The sequence below is a fragment of the Eucalyptus grandis genome, chromosome 7 (genome assembly GCF_016545825.1).
Source record: "Eucalyptus grandis isolate ANBG69807.140 chromosome 7, ASM1654582v1, whole genome shotgun sequence".
NCBI classification, from domain to species: domain Eukaryota; kingdom Viridiplantae; phylum Streptophyta; class Magnoliopsida; order Myrtales; family Myrtaceae; genus Eucalyptus; species Eucalyptus grandis.
Genome location: NC_052618.1, coordinates 22842634 through 22870341, shown reverse-complemented (window position 1 = coordinate 22870341; position 27708 = coordinate 22842634). Strand labels below are relative to the sequence as shown.

Genomic DNA, 27708 nt, shown 5'->3' with positions numbered 1-27708 from the left:
TCAGGGCCGTTTGGGGATGCGAACGAGCTGGAAATCCCCCAAAGATTGAACTGTCTCTTTGAGCTTTCTCATAATCTCTTTCAGCTTCTCACTATCTTCACCCTTAGCAGTCTCTTGAACTTGAAGCTTAAGGGCCTGTACTTGCTTGTGTAGAGAATCTGAAGTAGACTTCAAAGCTGATTGGAGGTTCTTGATCTCAAACTCCATCCCATATTGTTGTGCCTTCAACTCCAAAAGGAGTTCTAGCAGTCTTTGAAAGTCTGCTGTTGGTTCAGTTTGAGCACTAGGTCCAGCCAAATCAATTCCAGGAGTGTTGAGATGTGAGGGAACATTAGCAATTCGATCACCAAGACTTGGAGAGGATGCCTCAATATCAGCTTTAGGAAATTAAGAAGCATAGACATCCTCTGGATCAGCAGGAGAGCGACTAACATCATCACTTGTAAAGATAGAAGAAGAAGTACCTATTTCCGCACGAGCTCCCCCTGTTTCCGTGGCTACAGGTGGAGAAGGAAAATCTTCTTCTTGTTCTTTCTCAGCTTCAGCTTCCAAGTGATGTTCTTTTTCTTTTCCATCTACTGGAGTTCCACTCCTAGTCTTCTCCGAATCCTCTAACAAGGATATTGCAAAAGAGAGTTCATTAGAGTCATCCTAACTCTCTTTCTCTTCTGCTTCTCTTTCTTAATCTGCTTCTATTCCTTCTTCCTCTCTTTCTCCTCTTTCTCCTCTTCCTTACTCTGTTTCTCCTCGTCCTCTTTCCTCTCTGTCCTCTGGCTGCTCAAAACTAACAAAACTCCAAAGATTTTTCAAGGCAAATGCAGAGAGAGTAAGATCATCCTCATCCTCTTCTTCGTCCTGTAGGATAAGGGTTCTTCTTTTCTTTATAGGTGCAATCATGGGCTCCTTGCCTTTCCTTTTCTTTGTGGCAGAGTCTTGTTTTGTTTTGATGGGGGACTTCTCCTTCAACCACTCCAAGGCTTTATTCAGCTCCTTCAATCTCATATTTGACACCATTTTCAATCCTATCACTAGGGGTGAGCATGGTTCGGGTTGGTCCGGGCCACCCCCTAATCCTAGGACCAACCCGTACAGTGTCGGTCCTCAATTTTTAGGACCGAGGACCGACCCTATTGAGCCTGAGACCAAGGACCGGACCGACCCAATGGGTTTAGTCCGGTTCCAGGGTCAACCCGAGACCGATTGATAAATTTTTTTGTCTTATTTTTTATACTCCCTAAAAAAGCAAACCTACAAATTCAAATTACACATTATCGATAATGTGGCATTATGCAACTAAACTATAAATACCAATACATATTTAGCAAATTTAAGATGACACAATAATATAAATTTCGTACCTACTAACTGCTCATCGAGATATGGGACAAGATGGAAAGTTCTTGTAATCATCTATCTTTAATATTCATAACACCATATGCAAAAGCGTTTTCCTGCATTTGATCATGTAGAGTCCACTCAACTAAAAAATGAGCTTCACACCACTTGACTAGCATTTGATTATGTAGAGTCCACTCAACCAAAAAATGAGCTTCACACCACTTGACTAGCAAATCACTGAAGCAACTACAGTACTACTCTACTCTTCAAAAACTTCTACCATTCGACACAAATTGAAAAGCAAAGTGTAGCTGAAATTCATTAGTAAAATACAATTAAACCATAAAAAGTTCAAAATACTTAATATAAACCATGAATGTATAACTTCACATCTTATTAATTCACTTGAACTTCTAAACACCTGAAAACAAAACAAACGACACATAATTAATACTCAATAAAAGTTTTAAATTGAAATTACTATTAGTGCTATTGATAGAACATCTCAATATAATATAATATAACAGACATTTTACTTAGGTTTGAATATATAAAAGAATTATAAATAATATAATATAATATATAGGGTTGGTATAGGGTTGGACTGACCCAAAACTCTTAGGACCGAGGACCAACCCGCATAGTGTTGGTCTTGGAATTTCAGGACCAAAGACCGACCCAGTCCCCTTAGGAACCGGACCGGGACCGGCAGGGTTGGGCCGGTCCAGGGTCGGTCCAGGGTCGGTCCAGGGCCGACCCTAAACCGCTGCTCACCCCTACCTATCACCATAGGAGCAATGGTTCTAATGCAAAGAGATGCTGGAAACTTAATGTGAAAGTGTCGAAACAATTGAGTAACCAACGCTGAATAAGGTAGTTGTCCCTTATCTTTCACAACAGTCCCGTACATGTGCATTAGAATTATGTGTGGCAGCAAGAACTTCATCCCATTACTAATGGCAAACATCAGTTTTGCTTCTGAACAAGAGACATCTATCTTGGAGGATGACTTGGGTTGAATGCAATTGATCACAACCTTATGCAGCAAAATGATTGAGGCAGACATTCTAAAATAGATAATGCCACCTTCAGCAAGTCTATCCCGAACAAGAAACATTGTCGCATGATCAACAAACACATTTATTGGTTAGAAACTCCCTCTTTCCACACCAATAACATCCGCCAATGTGTCCATATCCACCACACACTCTTTTTCCCTCACAGTAAAATGAAATCTATTCGCATCTAGAAAAGACAAGTTCGAATAAAAATATGCAGTTAATTCAAGGTAAGCGACAAAAGTCTCAGAGCAAAATCTTTGAAGTTGAAGGAGAGTCAGTTTCTCCCTCAGATTCACCTTCAAAGAATCCATGAAATCAAAGTCCACAGATCAAGGAATCATCACCCCTCTTTTCAGCAATTTTGAGTAAGTCTTTTTATGGTCTTTAGAACGAAACAAACTCGTTCCCTCACCACGCACATCAGTAACAATGCCCATTCTAGGCTGAAAATTCACATACATTCTCTAATCATCGTCCTTTACCTCAGGCTGATTAAAGGAACTAAACCGCGAATCAACTGGAAAGTTAGCAAATGTTCTGTCCGACAATCCTTCAGGCGCAATGCCTAACCTTTCCATTGATCATAAGAACAGAGTTTCATTCTTGTATCCTCTCTCTTGCAATAACTCATCAATGAAGGTCATCGCAGTACCATACTGCTTCAACTGATTGTAGAGTTTAAAAAGAAATTGGGGTTTTAACGTCCTTACAGGTTTGACGTCTTCAGCGATTTCCTCTTCCATTGGTTGGTGCGGAGGATTTTGAGTAGCACGTTGTTGAGAATGACGCTGTGGAGAATGTTGTTGCTGTTGTTGAGGAGAATCTTCTTCCTCGGTCAATTCAAAATGAGTAGGACCCTCTGGCAGATTCTGTGGTCCCCTGTTTGCGATTCGAGAAGACTTCCTTTGGAAAGACATCTATATAGTCGAGGAGGATTTCTCGAACACGTTCGGTTGAAAAGGTGAAAACTTGTAGAGCAAACTTGAAAGTAAAATTGAGATAGTAGGAATTTTGTATTCTAGGGTTTGAGAAATTGTAAAAGAAGAAGGACCCGATGGTATATAAAGCAAGTGAAACGGGGTATATGAACCGTCACAAAGGAAAAATGTAAACTTCATTTTTCAAAAATAAAAACTGCCAAAAAAATTCAAAAATTCGAAAAAGATAAATTCTTAAAATAAAATAGGCAAGTAATGATTCAAATATCAATGTACATTTTCGAAATATTCATACTAAAATTAAATTACCTACAATGAAGAAATATTAACTTACAGAAATAACTTCTGGACATTCTAAGTCTAACAATCTTCAGACTTTAGCAGGTAGAAGATATAATATTCAGTCTGGTGCGAATAGACTCAAGTAGATTTTTCTCCAGTGGCTTTGTGAATATGTCAGCTAATTGATTATTTGAGTCAATGAACTGAATCATAACTTCTCATTTTGAACATGATCTCTTATGAAATGGTGTCGAATCTCTATATGCTTTGCCATTGAATGAAGAATTGGATTCTTCGTGAGATTAATGGTACTGGTGTTGTTGCATTTGATCTCAATGTACGATTCTTCAATTCCTAAGTCTCTCAGTTGTTGCCTTATCCACAAAATTTGAGAACAATAGCTCCCAAGAGCCACATACTTTGCTTCTGTTGTTGATAGAGTTACAGTACTCTGCTTCCTTGAGAACCAAGACACCAGCTTGTTTCCCAGCAGTTGACAAGTACTAGAAGTACTATTTCTATCCACTTTACAACCTGCTAAATCTACGTCTGAATATCCAAGGAGAGTAAAGTCTCCTTCTTTGGAATACCACAAACCTAGCTTTGGAGTAGTTGCAACGTATTTGATGATGCGTTTTACAACACTTAGTTGAGATTCTTTAGGATCTTATTGGAATCTAGCACAAATGCAAACACTAAACAAAATGTCAGGTCTAGATGCAGTAAGGTAAAGAAACGAACCAATAATGCTCCTGTAAAACTTCCAGTCAACTTTCTTTCCTCCTTCATCTTTGTCAGGCTTCGAAGAATTTGACATTGGTGTCTCTGTCTTTTTGTAATTCTCCAATCCAAATTTCTTGACGAGATCTTTTGCATACTTTTCTTGGTGAATAAAGATTCCTCTCTTCGATTGTTTAACTTGCAATCCTAGAAAAAATGTTAATTCACTCATCATACTTATCTCAAATTCATCCTGCATACATCTTGAGAATTTCTTACATAGATTTTCGTTAAAGGATCCAAAAATAATATCATCAACATAAATTTGAACCAGCATAAAGTTTATACCTTCTCTTTTTATGAACAAAGTAGTATCTACCTTTCCTTTAACAAAACCATTTTGAGTTAGGAATTTACTTAACATTTCATACCAAGGCCGAGGTGCTTGCTTCAGTCCATACGAGGCATTTTTCAGTCTATAGACTAAATCTGGTTTTCTTGGATCTTCAAACTCAGGTGATTGTTCCACATATACTTCTTCTTGGATAAATCCATTTAGGAATGCACTTTTTACATCCATCTAGAATAACCTAAAAATTTTATAGCAAGCAAAAGCAAGTAATAATCTAATTGCTTCTAACCTTACTCCTGGTGCATAAGTCTCGTCATAGTCTATCCCTTTCTTCTTGCGTATATCCTTTGGCCACAAGTCTTGCTTTGTTCCTGACCACTTTTCCTTTCTCGTCCACTTTGTTCTTGAAAACCCATTTAGTCTCAATAATAGACTTACCTTTAGGTTTAGAAATTAGCTCCCAAACACCATTGATGTTGAACTGTCTAAACTCTTCTTGCATAGTTTCAATCTAGCTTTCATCAGACAAGGCTTCTTCTACACTTTTGGGTTCTATCTCAGAAACAAGTGCTAAAGCAATAAACTCTTCTCGCCTTTTGGATCTGGTGCAAACTCCTTCATCAATGTTGCCAATAATGAGTTATTTGGGATGACATGACTTATGCTTCCAGTTGCTGGTTGGTCTAGAGTCTACTAATCCTCTGCTTCAGTTAAATCTTCTAGTTCTGCTTGTTGTTGATCTTCAGTAGTCTGAACCACTTCAGGGGAGGTAGACTTTGTAAAGTCTGGAGCAGGTTCATAATCTTCAAGTTGAGTCTGATCTAGTTGATTCTACATAGAATCTTGAAACTTAACGTTCATAGATTCTTCCACAGATTGAGTCTTCTTGTTGAATACTTTGTAGGCTTTGCTTGAGGTTGAGTAGTCAAGGAAAATTCCTTCGGCTGATCTTTCTTCAAACTTCCTGGTTCGATCATTTACATTTTTCAAGACATAACATTTACAGCCAAACACATGAAAATAAGAAACATTTGGCTTCTTCCCTTTATATACTTCATAAGGAGATTTCTCTAAAACAGGCCTTAAGAACACTCTGTTGATGATATAGCAAGTTGTAGAAACTGCTTTAGCCCAAAATCGAGAGGAAATTTTACTCTCAATTAAGAGAGTTTTGGCCATATCCTGCAAGTATCTATTCTTCCTTTCCACAACCCCATTTTGTTCTAGAGTGTATCGAGAAGAGAAAATATGCTGGAAACCAGATTCATCACAGAATTTTGCAAAGTCTTGATTTTCAAACTCACTTCCATGGTCTGTTCGTATGCTCGAAATAACATATCCTTTCTCATTCTGAACCTTCTTAGCAAACTATGAGAAGTGAGAAAAAGCTTCGGACTTATTTGCCAGAAAGTAAAGCGAGACTAGTCATTCATGATTACTAGGCAGTATCTCTTTCCACCAATACTTTCAGTTCTTGTTAGTCCAAAGAGGTCCATTTGCAGAAGCTGCAAAGCTCAATTAGTAGAAACTTGATTTATAAGTTTAAAAGAACTTCTAACATGTTTTCCCAAAACACATGGAGTGCATAATTCAGACTTTTGATAAGCCAAGTTGGAGAGACCACGAACAAGCTTCTTGGAAGAAATCTTGGCAATTTGTTTCTTGTTAACATAGCGAAGCTTTTGATGCTAGAGATTTGCTTCATCTTGAATGGATATAAGACACTGAGAACTTTCTAGTTTTATATCCAGAAGATAAATATTCATATGTCTTCGTCCAGTGAAAGATTGAGAGAAGTCTTTACTTGTTCCCGAACAGATGCCTTCTTGGAAATTTATTTTAAATCCAATATCACAAGGTTGACTTATGCTAAGTAGATTATAATTCAGGCCTTCCACTAAGGAGACATTGTTGATAGTGTTGGAGAAATCTTCGTGAAGTGTTTTGAAGCTGACAAAACGTTTCCATCAATCTAGTCTGAAGATTTGCAGACTGTTATTTAAAGTCTGAAGACCTCCGGACAGCTAGACTCAAGACTCAAAGTCTATTCTCGTTGACAGTTTCTAATCCGTTGAAGAAAGGTTATCCAGAACTGGATGTTTCATTAAGGATGTGATCTTATCGACTGGAGAAGATCTCTTGGCTGGATATGACATAACGGAATCCTTTATTTGATCATGATTGATTCAGAGATTAAGGATCCGATGATTGGCGAAGTATACTTGGAAGGTTCTACTTATGGAAACCGAGATCCTGATTGTATGGGCGAACAGGATTGATGGGCTATCGACATGTTCCTTTAATAGCTCAAATGATCTTCATAATTGATTCCGTCCAACGGGTAGATTGGAGGAATTCCTTTGGTAAGTGCCAATGGGTATGATGGCATAAAGGAGTATATAAGGAAGACGTTCTAGTTGTTCGAGAGTGTGCACGATAGAAGAATTCCAAAGTCTGAAGCTCCTTGTTCTTAGTCAATTCATTTGAGCGAAATCTTGTACGCAAAAGAGAGTCTATATTTGTGAGAAACCTTGAGGAAGTGTGGTAGAATATCTACATTGTGGAATCAAGGGAGAACTTTGCTGTAACATCTCTTTTGTTCATAGTGAAATCTAGCCGGTGGGCTGTCAATGCAGAAGAGTGGACGTAGGCTTGGAATAAGCCGAACCACTATAAACCTTGTGTTTAATTTTCTCTTCCCTACTCTTTGCTTTACTTTGATCGTAATTCGTTTTGTTCATCAATCGAGAACTTCCTTTCTATTGTCAGATTAATATACTTGCATATAACGAAAAATTATTATACACCTATTCACCCCCCTCTAGGTGCTTATACTAGCTATCTCAATTGGTATCAAAGCCTGTGTACTCACTTTGTTGAAGTGTTTTACTTCAGAGTTAAAGATCCATGGCTAGTATGTTGGCTCCAAGGCTGGTAGAAGGGCAAAGCAATACCAGACCGCCTTGAGATATCTAGTATAAACACCTAGAGGGGGGTGAATAGGTGCACAAACAATTTGTCAAGATACGGAACCGATTCTTGGCAAACGATAGAAAGGAAATTCTCTCTTGATTAATAAAATGAAATACGATCGAGGTAGAGAGAGTGAGGAAGAGAAAATTGAACACAGGATTTATAGTGGTTCGGCTTATTCCAAGCCTACGTCCACTCTTCCGCACTGACAGCCCACCGGCTGGATTTCACTATGATCAAAAGAGAAATTACAGCACAGCTTTGCCTTGATTCCACAGTATAGATGTTCTTCCACACCTCCTCAAGGTTTCTCACAAATATAGACTCTCTTTTGTATACAAGTATTTGCTCAAAGGAATTGTTTAAACAAAAATGAGCTTCAGACTTTGGAATTCTTCTATCGCGCACACTTCAAACAACTAAGAACATCTTCCTTATATACTTCTTTATGCCATCATACCCGTTGGCACTTACCAAAAGAATTCCTCCAATCTACCCGTTAGACGGAATCAATTAGGAAGATTGTTCGAGCTATTAAAGGAACGTGTTGATAGCCCATCAATCCTGTTCGCCCATACAATCAGGATCTCGGTTTCCATAAGTAGAACCTTCCAATAATATTTAGACAATCATCGAATCTTTAATCATCGAATTAATCTCGATCAATCAAAGGATTCTGTTATGTCTTTTCCAGCCACGAGATCTTCTCCAGATGATAAGGTTAAATCCTTAACGAAACATTCAGTTCTGGATAGCCTTTCTTCAACGGATTAGAGACTGTCAATGATGATAGACTTTGAGTCTTGAGTCTGGCTGTCCGGAGGTCTTCGACTTTAAATAACGAGTCGCAAGCCTTCAGACTAGACTGATAGAAACGTTTTGTCAACTTCAAAACACTTCAAGAAGATTTCTCCAACAATCTCCCCCTTTTTGATGGTGACAAAACTTTCCTGCAGATTTGGATAACTTTGACCTGCAAAACATTTCTCAAACACATATGCATATCTTATAGAGATAAATGGCTAAAAGAATAATACTAGAATCTGCAACCACAGAAAATAGGTTAGTCTAGTATATGATAAAGCCATCCATAAGATATCAATACTAGTTTAATAGAAGCAGTCAAGTCCAAGTCTAGTTCAGTTCTCATCCAGACACAAAACAAAGTCAAAGTCAAACAGAGTTTAAACAACAAAACAATCCAACAAACAGTAAAAAGTTTAATGATTGAAAGTTTGAAAGTTTGCTCAAATCTTGCATCTCTCCCCCTTTTTGTCATCATTAAAAAGGATGAGATGAAGTCAAGATTACTTGGGAACGCGGACAAGCTAGAAATCTTCCATAGACTGAACGATGCCTTCCAGCCTTTTAAAATCTTCCTTTAGCTGTGCAATCTCCTCACTCTTGGCATTGGCCTGATTCTGAATAGAGAGGGCTTGCATCTTATCATTCAATGAACAGGAAGAAGCTTGACCTTCATTCTTCAAGCTTTGAACCTCGCATCCCAAGGCATAAATTTGACCTCGCATTTCCAAGAGAATATCCATGATTCTCGAAAATCTGCTCCATTATCGTCCCGAGTACTTGCTTCACTCGATCGATGGAGTAAATGCGAGACGATGGTATATCGGCATAATCTCGCGGGTTTGGCGATGAAACTTCATGACCTTCCTCTGGAAATTGAGATGCATAAACATCCTCTGGATCTGCAGGTGAGCGACTGACTCCTTCACTTGCATCAGGATATGAAGACTTCACTCCTTTCTCTTGATCTCCCCCTGTTTCCATGCCTACAGGTGGAGAAGAGATTTCCTCAGGTTCTCCTTCTTTTCTTCTTTCTTCTTCAGGTCTTTCCTCCTCTGCTTCTTTTTCAGCTTCTCTTTCTTCTTCTTCCTTCTCCTCTCGCTTCTTTCGTCATTTGTTCCGATTCTTTACGTGGAACAGACGACTTAAATTCTTCAAAGCCAATGCGAGAGATGGTGATATCTTCCTCATCATCTTCATCCTCAACGAGGAGAGCTCTTCTTCTCTTGGATGGAGCAACCATGGGCTCCTTCCTTTTTCTCTTAGCTGCAGAAGAGATTTGATGAGATTTGGCAGGAGTCTTCTCCTTGAATTTCTCCAACTCCTTGCTTAGTTCCTTTAGACGCATTTTGGTCACCATTTCCAGTCCTACCACCATATGATCGCATGGTCAAACACGACAGTGTGAGGCTGAATATTCAGATGTCTGAATAACTTTGTAACAAGGCTTGGGTAAGGGAGTTGACCTCTGTCCTTCATCATTGCTCTATACATGTGAAACATGACAAGTGTGAGGAGAGAAAACCTTTTCCCAAAGAGAATGGCATACATCAGCTTGGCCTCTGAACTTGAAACATCAGTCTTGGAAGTTGATTTCGGTCGGAGGCAATTAATCACAATCTTGTGAAGCAAGATGTTGAATGCACTCATCCTTAAATAGGTGATCTTCTCATCCGTTCTCCTGTCCTTCACCGGTTCAAGTGTGGCTCGAGCAATGGAAACTTTAATTGGTTGATATCTTCCTCTTTCAACTCCTAACACATCTGCCAAAGATATTCATATCCACAACATAATCTTGGTCTTTAACGCTGAAGGAGAATCTATTCGCATCCAAAAAGCTAAGATTTGAATAGAAATATGCAGTTAATTCAAAGCATAAGCCTCTGTATTGTCGAACGTAACTTTTCAAGTTGAAGATGATTGAACTTTTCCCTCAAGTTCACATTCACAACATCCAGAAAATCAAAATCCACACTCCTAGGGTTTATTACCCCACGCTTCAGCAATTTCGAGTACGATCCTTTTGTTCCTTTGATCTGAACAAATCTCCCATTTTTCCTTGAATTTCAGCCGCAATACCCATTTTCGGTTGAAATAGGCTGTACAGATTGTCATCATCATTTCCATCTACAGGATTCGGCCCCCAGTCATGAGGATCACTTGGGATATTCGCAAGGGTTTCCTCAGCCACCCCTTTACGAGCAATTCCCAAACTTTCCATTTTTCGCAGAAAGATATATTCGTTCCTATATCCTTTGTCTTTAAGAAAATCATCAACATAGTTCAAAGGAGTACGAATTCCTTTTAAGGCACGATATAGCTTGTAAATAAAAGCGGGCTTTTGAACTCTTACGAGTCATCCTCGATGATTTCTTCCTATTGTTGATGATCAACGCCTTGAGGACTAGATGGTGGAGAATGACGCTTGCTTGAGAATGTTGTGGGCTCGTTTGCTTTGTTACGTCACTTCTTCTTGATAAGATCAAAGTGCGTAGGCCCCTCACTCATTCGCCGTGGTCCCCGCTTGCGATTCTCGAAGACTTTCTTGAAGATGACATCTTTCTCGGTTTTGGAAGATTCCTTGCTTGACTTTCCCGGAAAGATGACAACTTTTGAAGATTAAACAAAGAAGACAAACGGGAATGGAGGATCGATGCTTTCTAGGGTTTTTAGAGTAAAGTGAAGAGGAATCGACGGTGCACGATCGGTTAAAAAGAAAGATAAACGAACCGTCACAAAGGAAATAAAAAGATGCCTTTTCAAAATAACTGTCTTTTTCCGCAAAAATAGCCATTTCAAAAATAACTTCCTTTTTGAAAATGAAACAATGTAATATTTTCGTTAATATAGCAACAATTTAAACACGGTCGACGATCGTACCTTTTCAAGATAAGATTAGAGAGAGAAAGACTTACAGTCTGACGGTCGTGCTAAGACTATCTTTCAGATAAAGTCTTGTAAGTCTGAGTCTGAAAGTCTTTAGACTTTGATATCCTCATACCTCAAAATGTTGAGTTTGGAACGTATAGATTCAAATTGATTTTTCTCCAAAGGCTTTGTGAATATATCCGCCAGTTGATTCTTTGAGTCAACAAATTGAATCGAAACATCTCCATTTTGAACATGGTTTCTAATAAAATGATGTCGAATCTCTATATGCTTTGCTCTTGAATGGAGAATTGGATTTTTGGTGAGGTTGATAGCGCTGGTGTTGTCGCAATTAATCTTCGTGCATGAGTCTTCAATTTCAAAGTCTCTTAGCTGTTGTTTTATCCATAGAATTTGCGAACAGCAGCTTCCAAGAGCTACATACTCGCTTTCGTTGTTGAAAAGACACAGTGCTTTGTTTCCTTGAAAACCAAGACACTGTCCTTCCAAGTAACTGGCAAGTTCCCGAAGTGCTCTTTCTATCAACTTTGCAACCGGCCAGATCTGCGTCTGAATATCCCAGAAGATTAAAGTCTCCCTTCTTAGGATACCAAAGACCGATGCTTGATGATGAAGCAACGTATTTAATGATGCGTTTCGCAGCACTGAGATGAGATTCTCTAGGATCGATTGAAACCTAGCACGAGATGCAAACACTCAACAAAATGTCGGTCTAGAAGCGTAAGATAAAGAAGTGATCCAATGATGCTCTGTACAGCTTTTGATCAACTTTCTTCCCTTCTTCATCTTTGTCTATCTTTAAAGAACTTGACATTGGTATGTCGGTCTTTTTGCACTTTTCCAGTCAAACCTTTTGACAAGATCATTAACATATTTTTCTTGATAAATAAAAGTTCCTTCCTTCAATTGTTTTACTTGAAGACCAAGAAAGAATGTTAACTCTCCCATCATACTCATTTCAAACTCATCCCGCATAGACTTGAAAATTTCTTGCACTGATTTTCATTAGAGGATCCAAAAATAATGTCATCCACATATATTTGAACAAGTAAGAAGCTTTTGTTTTCCTTTTTGATAAATAAAGTCGTATCTACTTTACCTTTGACAAAACCATTTTGTATTAAGAACTTACTTAATCTGTCGTACCAAGCCCGAGGTGCTTGCTTTAAACCATACAAAGCCTTTTCGGTCCCGAAGACCGAGTCCGGCTTCTTTGAGTCTTCAAACCCTAGTGGTTGTTCCACATAAACTTCCTCATGGATAAATCCATTTAGGAAAGCGCTTTTGACATCCATTTGGAATAACCTGAAATTCTTATAACAAGCAAACGCAAGTAATAGTCGAATAGCTTCTAACCTTGCTACTAGAGCGTAAGTCTCATCATAGTCTATTCCTTCTTCTTGCGTATATCCCTTGGCCACGAGTCTTGCTTTGTTTCGTACGACTTTTCCTTTCTCATTCATCTGGTTTCGAACACCCATTTAGCTCCAATAACAGTTTTACCTTTTGGTTTGGATGTCAATTCCCAGACATCATTAATGTTAAACTGTCTGAGCTCTTCTTGCATAGCTTCAATCCAGCTTTCATAAGATAAAGCTTCTTCTATGCTCTTTGGTTCAATTTCAGAAACGAGAGCCACAGCATTAGACTCTTCTCGCCTTTTGGATCTGGTGCGAATTCCTTCATTAATTTCGCCAATAATAAGATCTTTGGGATGACTGGACTTATGCTTCCAGTTACTTGTTGATGTGTCTGGTTGATAATCTCTCTCTTTGTTTAGATCTTCACGAACAACCTGATGCTGGTTTTCCAGAGTCTGAGATGCTTCTTGAGTTGTAAGCTTTGAAAGGTCTAGAACAGGTTCAGACTCTTCTTGATGAGTCTGACTTGATTCATCTTGCGTTGAGTCTTGAAATTTGACATTCATTGACTCCTCCACATACTGGCTCTTCTTGTTATAGACTCTGTAGGCTTTGCTTGATGTAGAATATCCAAGGAAGATACCTTCATCTGATCTTTCTTCAAACTTACCAACTCGATCTTTTGTATTTTTCAATATAAAACATTTGCAACCGAATACATGAAAATATGAAACAATAGGCTTCTTATCTTTGAATATCTCATAAGGGGTTTTCTCTAAAATAGGTCTTAAGAAGACTCTATTGATGATATAGCAAGCTATTGAAATAACTTCAGCCCAAAATCGTGAAGAAATCTTACTTTCAATTAAAAGAGTTCTAGCCATTTCTTGAAGAGATCTGTTCTTTCTTTCCATAACTCCATTTTGCTGAGGAGTATATGGAGAGGAAAACACATACTTAAAGCCAGATTCATTACAAAATTTTGTAAAATCTTGATTTTCAAATTCACCTCCATGATATGTTCTTATACTAGAGATAACACATCATTTTTCATTTTGAACCTTTTTAGCAAATTTTTCAAAATACGAGAAGGTTTCGGACTTACTTGCAAGGAAATATACCCAAGTAAAACGGGAGTAATCGTCCACAATTACTAGGCAATATTTCTTACCTCCAATGCTCTGGGTTCTGGTTGGTCCGAAGATATCCATATGCAGCAACTGTAGTACATGATTAGTAGAGACATGATTTATTGGCTTAAATGAATTTCTTACCCTTTCCCGAATACATGGAGTGCATGGATCGGTCTTTTGGTATGGCAATTTGGGTAGACCTCGAACAAGCTGTTTTGATGAGACTTTGGCTAATTGCTTCATATTGACATGACCAAGCTTTTTGTGCCATAAGCTTGCTTCGTCTTGAATTGAGATAAGACATTGCGATTCATTTGGTTTCACATCCGGAAGATAGATATTTCCATGTCTTCGACCCATGAAAGATCGAGTAGAGTCTTTGCTTGATTCCGAACATGTTCCTTCTTGAAAGAAGTTATTGAAACCAGTATCACACAATTGACTAATGCTAAAAAGATTGTAATTGAGTCCTTCCACTAAGGAAACATTACTTATTGTGAGACTTCCAATTTTCACAGTTCCAAATCCCACAATACTTCATTTGCTGTATCCTCCAAATGAAACTTTTCCACCATTTACTTGAGCAAGCTTTATAAAACAATTTGAGTCTCCTGTCATGTGTCTTGAGCATCCGCTGTCAAGATACCACTTTACCTGTTTCTTGACGGAGACCTGCATTTAAAATAAAGTCTCAAGCTTTCTTTGGTACCCAAATTTTCTTGGGTCCTTTGGTGTTAGTAAGATAAACAGTATTAGCCCATACTTTCTTAACAGGTTTCCAAACCATAGGACACTCCTTTTCAAAGTGATCCGGACTGTTACACTTTGAACATCCGAGAGCATTTCTACCTACGATTTTACAAAAACTTTCTTGAAATGATTTTTGTAAGCCTCTCTCGAGGGTCTTTTCTTAATTCTTTCTTTTACTTTAGGAAAATCAATCAAGGGAATTGTTTCTGCTGTCATACCTAGACCGGACTTATTGAAGTAAGGTCTTTGAGCTGAAAGAATTTTTTCAAGTTTTTCAGACCCTATTAAAAATTTCTTTGAAGTATTTGATAAGTCAGTTTTTAAAAGAGCATTTTCTTTTAAAAGATTATCTTCATTTTCTTTAAGAGTGGAAATAGTCAAGTCTAGACTTTTAACTCTTTCTACTAAAACATTTTCCTTTTGTTTTAGAGCTGAGTTTTCCTTTTTCAATTCGGAAATTCTTTTGAGAGAAGTCTTAAGACTAAAACACAGTTCATCAATGTAATTAGAAACTTTGACAGGAATTTTAACATCACTTGCCTCAAATTCACTTTGTCCGAGTCCGATCCGATCCAGTCGATCTAGAGTCCGAGTCGATTGTGCCATCGACATAGATTGGCATATTCATTATCACTTTCTTCACACTCTGTATCACTCCCGGTTTCGGCTTTGAGAGCTTTTCGAAATTTTTCAGCTTTTCCTCTCTTCTTCTTCGAAGAGGAGGACAGTTAGGTCTGATGTGTCCTTTTTCTTACATTCAAAGCGAGACTACATCTTTGTTTGGTTCCTCATCATCAACAGACTTGGTCTACTTTGTCTTTGAAAGCTTTGTTTCTTTGAGTTGAACCTTCTTCCTTTTCTATTCAGTTTTCTGAATCTTCTTATCATGAGAGCAAGCTCCTCATCGTCCATATCATCTTCGAATCTGTATCATCGAATCATCATTTGATTTTAATGCAATGGATTTCTTACCTTTTGGATCTTCATCTTCATTGATCCGTTCCATTTCATAAGACTGAAGAGTTCCAATCGGCTCGTCGACGATAGTGGCATAATTCTTTGCGTCTCTCTTATCGAAGTCTTTATGTGATTCCAATCCTTGGAGAGTCCACGCAGAGCTTGTTTACCTTCATGGGATCAGAAATTTTTTGTCCTTGATTCTCAAGACCATTGACAATATCTGTAAAACGGCTAAACATGTCAGTTATAGATTCTCCTGATTTCATTTTGAAGGCTTCATATTGACCGAGAAGAATATTAATTCTGGTTTCCTTCACTCGATCTGTTCCTTCATAGGTGATATGCAATCTGTCCCAGACTTCTTTTCTTTAACACAAGAAGATATTCTATTATATTCAGTTGGTGACAAAGCACAATATAAAGAGTAAATTGCTTTTGCATCGAGTGCTTGTCTCTTGTTTATCTCTTCCCGAGTCATTCCGCTGGTCTCAACAGTTTCTTTCCCTCTTTCAGAGACTGATGCAGCTGTAGGAGTAATTCCTTTTTCTACAATGTCCCATTCCAGAGGATCCTTTGATCGTAGGAAAGCTTTCATCTTGTTTTTTCAGATGTTGTAATCATTTCCATCAAAGTAGGGTGGTCTAGTATTGCTTTGCCCTTCCATCAGCCCTGGTGCTAGCATACTAGCCATGGATCTTTAACTCTGAAGTAAAACACTTCAAACAAAGTGAGTACACAGGCTCTGATACCAATTGAGATATCTAGTATAAACACCTAAAGGGGGGGTGAATAGGTGCACAAACAATTTGTCGAGATACGGAAGCGATTCTTAGCAAACGATAGAAAGGAAATTATCTCTTGATTAACAAAATGAAATACGATCGAGGTAGAGAGAGTGAGGAAGAGAAAATTGAACACAAGATTTATAGTGGTTCGGCTTATTCCAAGCCTACGTCCACTCTTCCGCACCGACCCACCGGCTGGATTTCACTATGATCAAAAGAGAAGTTACAAAGACGCTTTGCCTTGATTCCACAAAGTAGATGTTCTTCCACACCTCCTCAAGGTTTCTCACAAATATAGACTCTCTTTTGTATACAAGTATTTGCTCAAAGGAATTGTCTAAACAAAAAGGAGCTTCAGACTTTGGAATTCTTCTATCGCACACACTTCGAACAACTAAGAACATCTTCCTTATATACTCATTTATGCCATCATACTCGTTGGCACTTACCAAAGGAATTCCTCCAATCTACCCGTTGGACGGAATCAATTAGGAAGATTGTTCGAGCTATTAAAGGAACGTGTTGATAGCCCATCAATCTGTTCGCCCATACAATCAGGATCTCGGTTTCCATAAGTAGAACCTTCCAATAATATTTAGACAATCATCGAATCTTTAATCATCGAATCAATCTCGATCAATCAAAGGATTCTATTACGTCTTTTCCAGCCACGAGATCTTCTCCAGATGATAAGGTTAAATCCTTAACGAAACATTCAGTTCTGGATAGCCTTTCTTCAACGGATTAGAGACTGTCAATGAGGATAGACTTTGAGTCTTGAGTCTGGCTGTCCGGAGGTCTTCAGACTTTAAATAACAGAGCCTGCAAGCGTTCAGACTAGACTGATAGAAACGTTTTGTCAACTTCAAAACACTTCAAGAAGATTTCTCCAACACGCCTTACTTTGATGGAAATGATTACAACATATGGAAAAACAAGATGAAGACGTTTCTAAGATCAAAGGATCCTCTGGAATGGGACGTTGTAGAAAAAGGAATCATTCATAAAGATGCACCTGTCTCAGAGAGAGGAAAATATACTGTTGAGTCTAGTGAAATGACTCAGGAATAGATAAACAAGAGACAAGCTCTTGATGCAAAAGCAATTTATTCTTTATATTGTGCTTTATCTCCTACTGAATATAACAAAATATCTTCTTGTGTTACAGCTAAAGAAGTCTAGGATAGATTACATATTACCTATGAAAGAACCGATCGAGTGAAAGAGACTAGAATCAACATTCTCCTCGGTCAATACGAAGCCTTCAAAATGAAATCAGGAGAATCTATAACTGACATGTTTAGTCGTTTTACAGAAATTGTGAATGGTCTTGAAAATCAGAGTCAACAAATTTCTGATCCCATGAAGGTAAACAAGCTACTGCGTGGACTCTCCAAGGATTGGAATCACATAAAGACCTCAATCAGAGAGACCCAAAGAATCATGCCACTATCTCGTTGATGAGTTGGTTGGGACTCTTCGCCCTTATGAAGTGGAACGAATCAATGAAGACGAAGACCCTAAAGGTAAGAAATCCATTGCATTAAAATCCAATGATGATTCCGATGTTGATTACGAAGACGATATGGATGATGAGGAGCTTGCTCTCATGATAAGAAGATTCAAAAAGCTGAACAGAAAAGGAAGAAGATTCAATCCAAAGAAACAAAGTTTTCAAAAGCAACAGACTAAGTCTGTTGAGGATAATGAATCAAACAAAGATGTAGTCTGCTTTGAATGTAAGAAAAAGGGACACATCAAACCCAACTGTCCTCTTCAGAGGAAGAAGAAAGGAAAAGCTAAAAAGTATCGAAAGGCTCTTAAAGTAGAAACCTGGAGTGATACAGAGTGTGAAGAAAGTGATGATGATTATGCCAATATATGTCTAATGGCACAATCGGATTCAGATTCAAACTCCGAGACAGAATCAGATTCAAACAGTGAATTTGAGGTGAGCAACTTCAAAATCCCTTTTAAAGTTTCTAAATACATTGATGAGTTGTGTTTTAGTCTTAAGACTTCTCTTAAAAAGATTTCCGAACTCAAAAGAGAAAATTCTGCTCTAAAACAACAGGAAAATGTTTTGAAAGAAAATGTGAAATGTTTAGACATGAATGTTTCTTCTCTTAGAGAAAGTGAAGATAAACTTTCAAAAGAAAATGCATTCTTGAAAAATGATATCTCAAACATTTCTAAAAGATTTTCTATAGGATCTGAGAAACTGGAAAAAATTCTTTTTGTTCAAAGACCTTATTTCAACAAATCTGGTTTGGGAATGACTCTTTGAAACCATTCCTTTAATTGATTTTCCAAAAGTGAAAGAAAGAATTAAGCAAAGACCCACAAGAGATGCTTACAAAAATCATTTTAAAAGAATCTTTGTAAAACCAGTAGGTCGTAATGCTCTCAGATGTTCAAAGTGCAATAGTGCAGATCATTTTGAAAAAGAAAATCCTATGGTTTGGAAACCTGTTAAGAAAGTATGGGCAAAAATCGCATATCATACTAACACCAATGGACCCAAGAAAATATGGGTACCAAAGAAAGTTTGAGTTTCTTTTTTAAATGCAGGTCACTATCAAGAAAAAGGTAAAATGGTATATGGATAGTGGATGCTCAAGACATATGACAGGAGATTCAAATTGCTTCATAAAGCTTGTTCAAGTGAATGGTGGAAAAGTCTCATTTGGAGGAAATAGCAAAGGAATTATAGTGGGATTTGGAACTGTAAAGATTGGAAACCTCACAATAAGCAATGTTTCTTTAGTTGAAGGACTCAACTACAATATGCTCAGTGTCAATCAGCTGTGTGATACCGGTTTCAAAATCTACTTTCAAGAGAGAATATGTTCAGGAACTAGTAAAGACTCTACTCAGTCATTCATGGGTCGAAGACATGGAAATATCTACCTCTTGGATGTGAAACCAGATGAATCACAATGTCTAATCTCAATCCAAGACGAAGCAAGCTTATGGCACAGAAAGCTTGGGCACATTAATATGAAGCAGATAGCCAAAATCTCGGCAAAGAAGCTTGTTCGTGGTCTACCCAATTTATCATACCAAAAGTCTGATCTATGTACACCATGCATATTGGGAAAACAAGTAAGAAATTCCTTTAAACCAATAAATCAAGTTTCCACTAACCGTGTATTGCAGCTTCTACATATGGATCTCTTTGGACCAACTAGAACACAGAGCATTGGAGGTAAGAAATATTGCCTAGTAATTGTGGATGACTACTCTCGATTTACTTGGGTATATTTCTTAGCAAGTAAGTCTGAAACTTTCCCTTACTTTAAAAAATTTGCTAAAAAGGTTCAAAATGAAAAAGGGTATGTTATTTCAAGTATAAGAACAGATCATGGAGGTGAATTTGAAAATCAAGATTTTACAAAATTTTGTGATGAATCTGGTTTTCAGCATTTGTTCTCCTCTCCATATGCTCCAGAGCAAAATGGAGTTGTGGAAAGAAAGAATAGATCACTTTAAAAAATGGCTAGAACTCTTCTACTTGAAAGCAACATCTCTTCACGTTTTTGGGCTGAAGCAGTTTCTACAGCATGTTATATTATTAATAGAGTCTTTCTAAGGCCTATTCTAGAAAAAAACTCACTATGAATTATTCAAAGAAAAGAAGCCTATTGTTTCACATTTTCATGTGTTTGGATGCAAATGCTTTATATTGAAAAATGCAAATGATCGAGTTGGCAAGTTTGAAGGTATCTTCCTTGGATATTCAACCACAAGCAAAGCGTACAGAGTGTACAACAAGAAGACTCAAACTGTGGAAGAATAAATGAATGTCAAATTCTAGGATTCTATGCAAAATGAATCTATTCAGACTCATCTTGAAGAGCCTGAACCTGCTCCAGATTCTACAAAGTCTAAATTGCAAGAAGCAGCTCAAACTTTGAAGGACCAGCAACAAATGACTGTTGAAGATTCAAGTGAAGGAAGTGATCATCAACCTGACAAATTAACCAGCAACTGGAAGCATAAGTCCAGTCATCCCAAAGATCTTATTATTGGCAACATCAATGAAGGAATTCGCACAAGATCCAAAAGGCGTGAAGAGTCTAGTGCTGTGGCTCTTATTTCTGAAATAGAACCCAAAAGCATAGAAGAAGTTTTGTCTGATGAAAGTTGGATTGAAGCTATGAAAGAAGAACTCAGGCAATTCAGCATTAATGATGTTTGGGAGTTAACTCCTAAACCAAAAGGTAAATCTATTATTGGTGCTAAATGGGTTTTCAGGAACAAGATGGACTAGAAAGGAAAAGTCATAAGAAACAAAGCAAGACTCGTGGCCAAGGGATATACGCAAGAAGAAGGGATAGACTATGACGAGACTTATGCACCAGTAGCAAGGTTAGAAGCAATTCGTTTATTACTTGCATTTGGTTGTCATAAAAATTTCAGGTTATTCCAAATGGACGTCAAAAGTGCTTTCCTAAATGGATTTATCCATGAGGAAGTCTATGTGGAACAACCACCTGGGTTTAAAGACCCAAGGAAACCAGACTCAGTATTCAGGCTCAAAAAGGCCTTATATGGTTTAAAACAAGCACCTCGAGCTTGGTACGACAGGTTGAGTAAGTTCTTGATTCAAAACGGCTTTGTAAAAGGTAAAGTAGACACTACTTTATTTATCAAAAGAGAAAGCAAAAGTTTTGTGCTAGTTCAAATATATGTCGATGATATTATATTCGGATCTCCTAATGAAAGTCTGTGCAAGAAATTCTCTAAGACTATGTAGGATGAATTTGAAATGAGCATGATGGGTGAGTTAACTTCTTTCTCGGGCTTCAAGTGAAACAACTGAAGGAATGAACTTTTATTCATCAAGAAAAATATGCTAATGATCTTGTCAAAAAGTTTGGACTGGACAATTGCAAAAAGGCTGATATACCAATGTCAAGTTCCTTGAAGATAGAAAAAGATGAAGGAGGAAAGAAAGTTGACGAGAAGCTATACAGGAGTATCATTGGCTCACTTCTTTATCTTACTGCTTCTAGATATGACATTTTGTTTAGTGTTTGCATTTGTGCCAGATTTCAAGCAGACCAATGCCAGATTTCAAGCAGACCCTAAAGAATCTCATTTAAGTGCTGCAAAGCGTATTATCAAATACATTGCTTCAACTTCAAGCATCGGCCTTTAGTATCCTAAAAAGGGAGACTTTACTCTTCTCGGATACTCAGACGCAGATCTAGCCGGATGCAGAGTTGATAGAAAGAGCACCTCGGGTACCTGTCAACTACTTGGAGGCAGGACAATGTCTTGATTTTCAAGGAAGCAAAGTACAGTAGCTCTTTCTACAGCAGAAGCAGAGTATGTTGCTCTCGGAAGTTGTTGTTCACAAATTCTGTGGATAAAACAACAGCTAAGAGACTTTGGAATTAAAGATTCATGCACGGAGATTAACTGCAACAACACCAGTGCAATCAATCTTACCAAAAATCCAATTCTTCACTCAAGAGCAAAGCATATAGAGATTCGACATCACTTTATTAGAGATCATGTTCAAAATGGAGAAGTTTCGATTCAGTTTGTTGATTCAAAGAACCAACTGGCGGATATATTCACAAAGCCTTTGGAGAAAAATCAATTTGAAATTATCCGTTCCAGACTCAACATTTTGAGGTTTGAAGAAGTTAAAGTCTAGAGACTCTCAGACTCAGACAAATAAGACTTTGACTGTAAGTTATTCTCTCTCTCAAATCTCATCTTGAAAAGGTACGATTATCAACTGTGTTTGATTATTGCTATCTTTAATTGACGTGATTATTGTAACGTTTCCTTTTCGAAAAAGGAGTTATTTTTTAAATGACTATTATCTCGAAAAAGGCAGCTTTTTTTAAAAAAGGCATCCTTTTACTTTCCTTTATGACGTTCCGTATGCCTCTTTTTAACTGTTTATGCATTGTTGTTTCTTCTTCGCTTTAGTCTAAAAAAACCCTAAGAAAGCACCGATCTTCCATTCCTGTTTTCTTCCCATGTTTAATCTTCGAAAAAAGTTGTCATCTTTCTTGGGAAAGTCAAGCAAGGAATCTTTCAAAGACTGAGAAAGATGTCGTCTTCAAGAAAGTCTTCAAGGATCGCAAGTAGGGGACCACGGCGAATGAGTGAGGGGCCTACGCACTTCGACTCACCGAGGAAGAAGAGTCTCCAAATCAGCAGCAGAGCCCACAACATTCTCAGCAGCGTCATTCTCCACCAACTAGTCCACAGGGTGTTGGTCATCAACAAGAGGAAGAAATCGTTGAAGACGCAGATCCTGTGAGAATTCAAAGGCCCTCTTTTATTTATAAGCTTTACCGTGCTTTAAAGAGGACTAGTACTCCATTGAACTACATCGATGAGTTTCTCAAAGACAAGGGATATGGGAATGAGTACATCTTTTTGCGAAAAATGGAGTGTTTGGGAATTGCTCTTAAAGGGTTGGCTGAAGAAACCCTTGCAAATATCCCAAGTGATCCGCATGTTGGGGGATTTAATCCGATAGATGGGAATGATGATGACAAATTGTACAGTCAATTTCAACCGAGAATGGGTGTTGGAGCAAAAATTCGAGGAAAAAGGACAGAGTTGTTTAGATCGAAGGAATAGAAGGTTCTATACTCAAAATTGTTGAAGCATGGGGTGATAAACCCTAGGAGTGTGGATTTTGATTTCCTTGATGCTGTAAATATCAATTTAAGGGAAAAGTTCAGTTTTCTTCAACTTGAGAAGTTCTGTTCTGACACCACAGAAGCCCATGCTGAATTAACTGCATATTTCTATTCGAATCTTAGCTTCTTGGATGCGAATAGAATCTCTTTCAGTATCCGAGATTAGGACTTTGTGGTGGATATGGATATGCTAGCGGATGTGATTGGGGTTGAGAGAGGGAGATATCAACCGATCAATGTTTCTATTGCTCATGCCACATTGGAACTTGTTAAGGATAGAAGAACAGAGGAAAAGATTTCCTACTTGAGGATGAGTGCGTTTAACATTCTGCTTCACAAGATTGTGATCAATTGCCTCAGACCGAAATCAACTTCCAAGACTGATGTTTCAAGTTCAGAGACAAAGCTGATGTATGCCATCATCACTGGGAAAAAGTTTTCTCTTCCTCACACTGTTATGTTCCACATGTATAGAGCAGTGGTGAAGGACAGAGGTCAGCTTCCTTATCCAGGTCTTGTGACGAAGTTATTCAGACATCTGAATATTCAGCCTCCACAAATTCTCCGTGTTCGATCGTGTGATCATATGGTGGTAGGACTGAAAATGGTGACTAAAATGCGTCTGAAGGAACTAAGCAAGGCGTTGGAGAAATTCAAGGAGAAGACTCCTGTCAAAACTCATCAAATCTCTTCTGCAACAAAAAGAAAAGGGAAGGAGCCCATGGTTGCTCCATCCAAGAAAAGAAGAGCTCTCATCGTTAAGGATGAAGATGATGAGGAAGACATCACCATTTCTACAATGGCATTGAAGAACCTGAGCCGTTCTGCTCCAGAGAAAGACTCAGAACAGAGGACTAGAGAAAGAGAAGAGAAAGAAGCAGAGGAGAAAGAAACAGAGGAGAGAGAAGCTGAAGAAAGAGATGCTGAGAAGGAAAGAGTTGAAAAAGAAGAAGAAGAGAAAAGAGATCAAGAGGAAGGAGAACATGAGGAACACTCTTCTCCACCTGAAGGCATGGAAACAGGGGGAGACCAAGAGAAAAGAGGAATGTCCTCATATCCTGCTACCAGTGAGGGAGTCAGTCGCTCTCCAGTAGATCCAGAGGACATTTATGCCTCTCAATTTCCTGAGGAAGGACATGATGTTTCATCGCCAAATCTGCGTGATTATGCTGATCTGCCATCGTCTGCCTTTACTCCATCAGATCGTGCCGAAGCCACTACGCAGACCGATAATTCAGCAAATTTTCGCAGAATTCTAGATGTTCTCTTGGAAATGCGAGGTCAGATATATGCTCTGGGATGCGAAATTCAGAATTTGCAGAATGCAGGTCAAGCTTCTTCAGGTTCCTTGAATGATCAGATCCAAGCCCTTTCTCTTCAGATTCAGGCTAATGCTAAGGGTGAGGAGGTTGCACAACTAAAGGAAGACTTGAAAAGGCTGGAAGGCATCGTTCAATCAATGGGAGATTTCCAGCTTGTTCGTGTTCCCAAGCAATCTTGACTCTATTCCATTTTCATCTCAACCTTTTTTATGCTGACAAAAAGGGGGAGAGATGCAAGATTTGAAACTTTGACTTTTTAATCGTTTGGATTATTTGACTTGGATGTTTTGATGTTTGACTTTACTTTTGTGTCTGGATGAGGACTGAATTTGAATTTGGATTTAATCACTCGATATCTTATGGATGGCTTTATCACATACAAGACTAACCTATTTTCTGTGGTTGCAGATTCTAGTGTTATCATTCATTAAGCCATTTATCTTTATAAGATATCCATATTTGTTTGAGTAATATTTTGCAGGTCAAAGTTATCCAAATCTGCAGGAAAGTTTTGTCACCATCAAAAAGGGGGAGATTGTTGGAGAAATCTTCGTAAAGTGTTTTGAAGCTGACAAAACGTTTCCATCAATCTAGTTTGAAGATTTGCAGACTGCTATTTAGGGCGCGCATGGTTTCATTTCTGTTCCTTTTCTGTTCCCAGGAACAGAAACAAAAAAAAGTGTTTCTGTTCCGGGGAACAGTTTTTGAACAAAAGAACGCGTTTGGTAAGTGTAAAAAAAAAACTGTTCTTGGAATAAAAAAAGAACAGAAACATGTTTGGTAACTGTAGTCAATTTCTGTTCCTAGAATAGAAAAAGAACAGAAACACGTTTGGTAAACGACAAAAAAATTCTTTGTTTTAAATTTTTTTTTTCTAAGCTTAATCTAGATTTGAATCAAATCATGTAAATCTCTCATATCTTTTGATTGTTCTTCGTTTATTTCCTTGGTTATTTCGTGCTAATTTAATCATGTAAATCTCTCATATCTTTTGATGAACAAGGATCAATTTAAAGTAAAAATATAACCGAATAGGCTCCTTATTAATGACGTGATAGATAGAACTAATAATAATAACACAAAAAATTAACTTTGTGCAAGGTTTTTTGAAGAACTTTTGTTTCTAGGTGACACCAAATAGGGATCCCGATATATGTTAGTATACATGTAAATCTCACTTCTGATCTCTTTCATTCTGCTCAGCCCAATCCTCCATGTCTATGGCCTCATACAAACAAATTTCATGAAACGGGGGGAAGAAAAGCAGAGCAAGAGCTAAAGCTAAAGCTAATCTGTTATATGGCAAAGGGAAACGAAAAAGATAATGATTCAAGTGATCAGACAAAGTACAAATGAGCTAAAGCTAATCTGTTATACAATAGGACAAGATTACTCTGTTAATTCTTCAGGGATCATCATACATCGTTGCACTGTCACCGCTGAGCTTGATAGCTCATTGAGTTAAATTGGTGCTTCCATGGATGCAACTTCGGACAATTCGCTATGTACAATCATCGACATTTGACGCACCAATCATTTAGTTCCTCAATCACTCTGAAAATAGTGGGTCTATTATCGGGCAATTCACTGGTGCAACATAATGCGATCTTCCCAAGAATAGCCGCCTCAGGTTCAGTGAAATTTCCTTTCAGATTGCTATCGATAAAGTTCTCGAAACCGCAACACTCTGCTGCTGACCGCATTGAGCTGGAAAGTAGTCGCTTACCCAAGAGGATCTGGAAGATGATTACTCCATATGCGAAAACATCACTTTTCTCGGTAAAACGACTTGTTGTAATGTACTTTGGTGCCATATAACCCATGGCGGCACTAGTCTTGAGAGCTGAGTATATGACATCATCGGCGAGAAGCTTTGGAAGCCCGGAATCCATTATGAGTGGGTTGAGCTGCTGGTCAATGAGAATCTTCTCAACGAAAATGTTTTGGTGAACAACTGCAGGCTTGCTGCCTTCACCGTTATCCAAGTATCCAATGCCTGCTCGAATAAAAATTAATGAATAATAATTAGAGTAGACAGAACTAATCTAAATGGGAACTCTTGTTTTAGAGAAACGAAAGTACTGCATCTCAAGCTTAGAGAAACGAAAGTACTGCATCTTCGAACATCATTTTCATGCCAAACACCCATGTCTTTGTGATTAAAAAGAGTCCGAATCTATCACATACAAAATCAAAACTAACTAAAGCAACTACTTGTCCGAGGATGACAAGAAAATCTTGAGTAATCTCTAGTAACAGAAAAGGCTACCTTTTACAATTGTTTAAGTAACATTTGTTATAAATAACAGATATTCAAAGGCTGAACATCCAATTCAGGGAATTACAAGACACTCTGAGGGTAAAACTTAGAGCACAGTGACATGCAGAAACTGGTTGTTTCCAATGCAGTCAAGAAAAAAAATCCAATTAGAACAGACCAAAAATGGGATGTGAAAAAACTTTCTCAGCACTCTCTGGCAACACCACATCTGCAGATAGTGTGGCACACAAATTTACCAGGTTTGAAGCAGTAGAATCTGCAAAGTGACAATGATGAACTTAGAAAGAAAATAACGAAAGGGACCTTACGGTGTCATCTCCAGAAAACAGAAGGCCATTCAACATTAGATGTTCAATCAGAGTTAAAACGGCCTGTCGGGCAACTGTGCCACACTCTCATCACTCTAATTGGGCTGCACTTGTTAATCAGTTTGAAGTGTTCATAATCTGTAAATTACAAATGTCATGGACAATTAAATCAAAGCTAATTTTGCTGCAAATGCACTACACTCTACATTTCTAATTTCTATCCAGGTTAATTTTTGAGGAAGAGTACACTCACAAGCACAAAACAATGATGTTCAAGCAATATACTATGCAAATGCCAGTAAAACTGGTTCTATGAAAATGAAACTAGCGGAACCTATCTGTATTCAGCATCAAGCTCAAAGGAAGTTCAAACTGTAAAGCACAGGCATTTCGAAAATGAGCACAGGAAACGAATTCAGGAAGAGAGTTCTTTGCCCAGAAATGGCGAAACATTTCATCCCACTGATGTTTCAAGAACTTTTCCTGCTGTAGAATTATAAACCAAGTGCAAATTATAGGCTTCAGAAGAACTTAAGCTACCCATGAAGCTAGAAGGCCAGAAGTAAATGTTCAAAACTTAAAGTGCACTTGATGAACTGCGTGAATGCACTTGATAATTGGTACTTCTCAAATTTAAAGACTTAGAAGCATTAAGCTAGAGAAAAAAGTTCCAACAACTAATTCAGAAAGTAAGGGAAAACCAGAAATATCTCTTTTAAGATCTGAAAGAAAGTAAGACTTACCCTCAGCAATTCCTTTGATGATGGAAACCCTTGT

General features: G+C 38.0%; 1 protein-coding gene across 1 annotated transcript; it reads right to left on the bottom strand.

The window, feature by feature from the left end:
- Positions 1 to 26491, bottom strand: LOC104455231 (calcium/calmodulin-regulated receptor-like kinase 1). Its single transcript, XM_018877159.1, has 5 exons — positions 26455 to 26491; positions 25873 to 26338; positions 737 to 774; positions 465 to 611; positions 1 to 377 (listed from the first exon to the last, which is right to left on the bottom strand). Exons 1-5 carry the CDS (start codon positions 26489 to 26491, stop codon positions 1 to 3), a joined length of 1065 nt encoding a protein of 354 aa, XP_018732704.1.
- Between the last annotated feature and the right edge of the window lie 1217 nt (positions 26492 to 27708).

Excerpts from the sequence above, each read along its gene's own strand:
- LOC104455231 (XM_018877159.1), bottom strand. The coding sequence starts at position 26,491 with ATGGGTGTTTGGCATGAAAATGATGTTCGAAGATGCA. Across the intron at positions 612-736 it reads AGAGGACGAGGAGAAACAGA|AGGATTCGGAGAAGACTAGG; the intron begins GTAAGGAAGAGG and ends TATCCTTGTTAG. Across the intron at positions 378-464 it reads GGGAGCTCGTGCGGAAATAG|CTGATATTGAGGCATCCTCT; the intron begins GTACTTCTTCTT and ends AATTTCCTAAAG.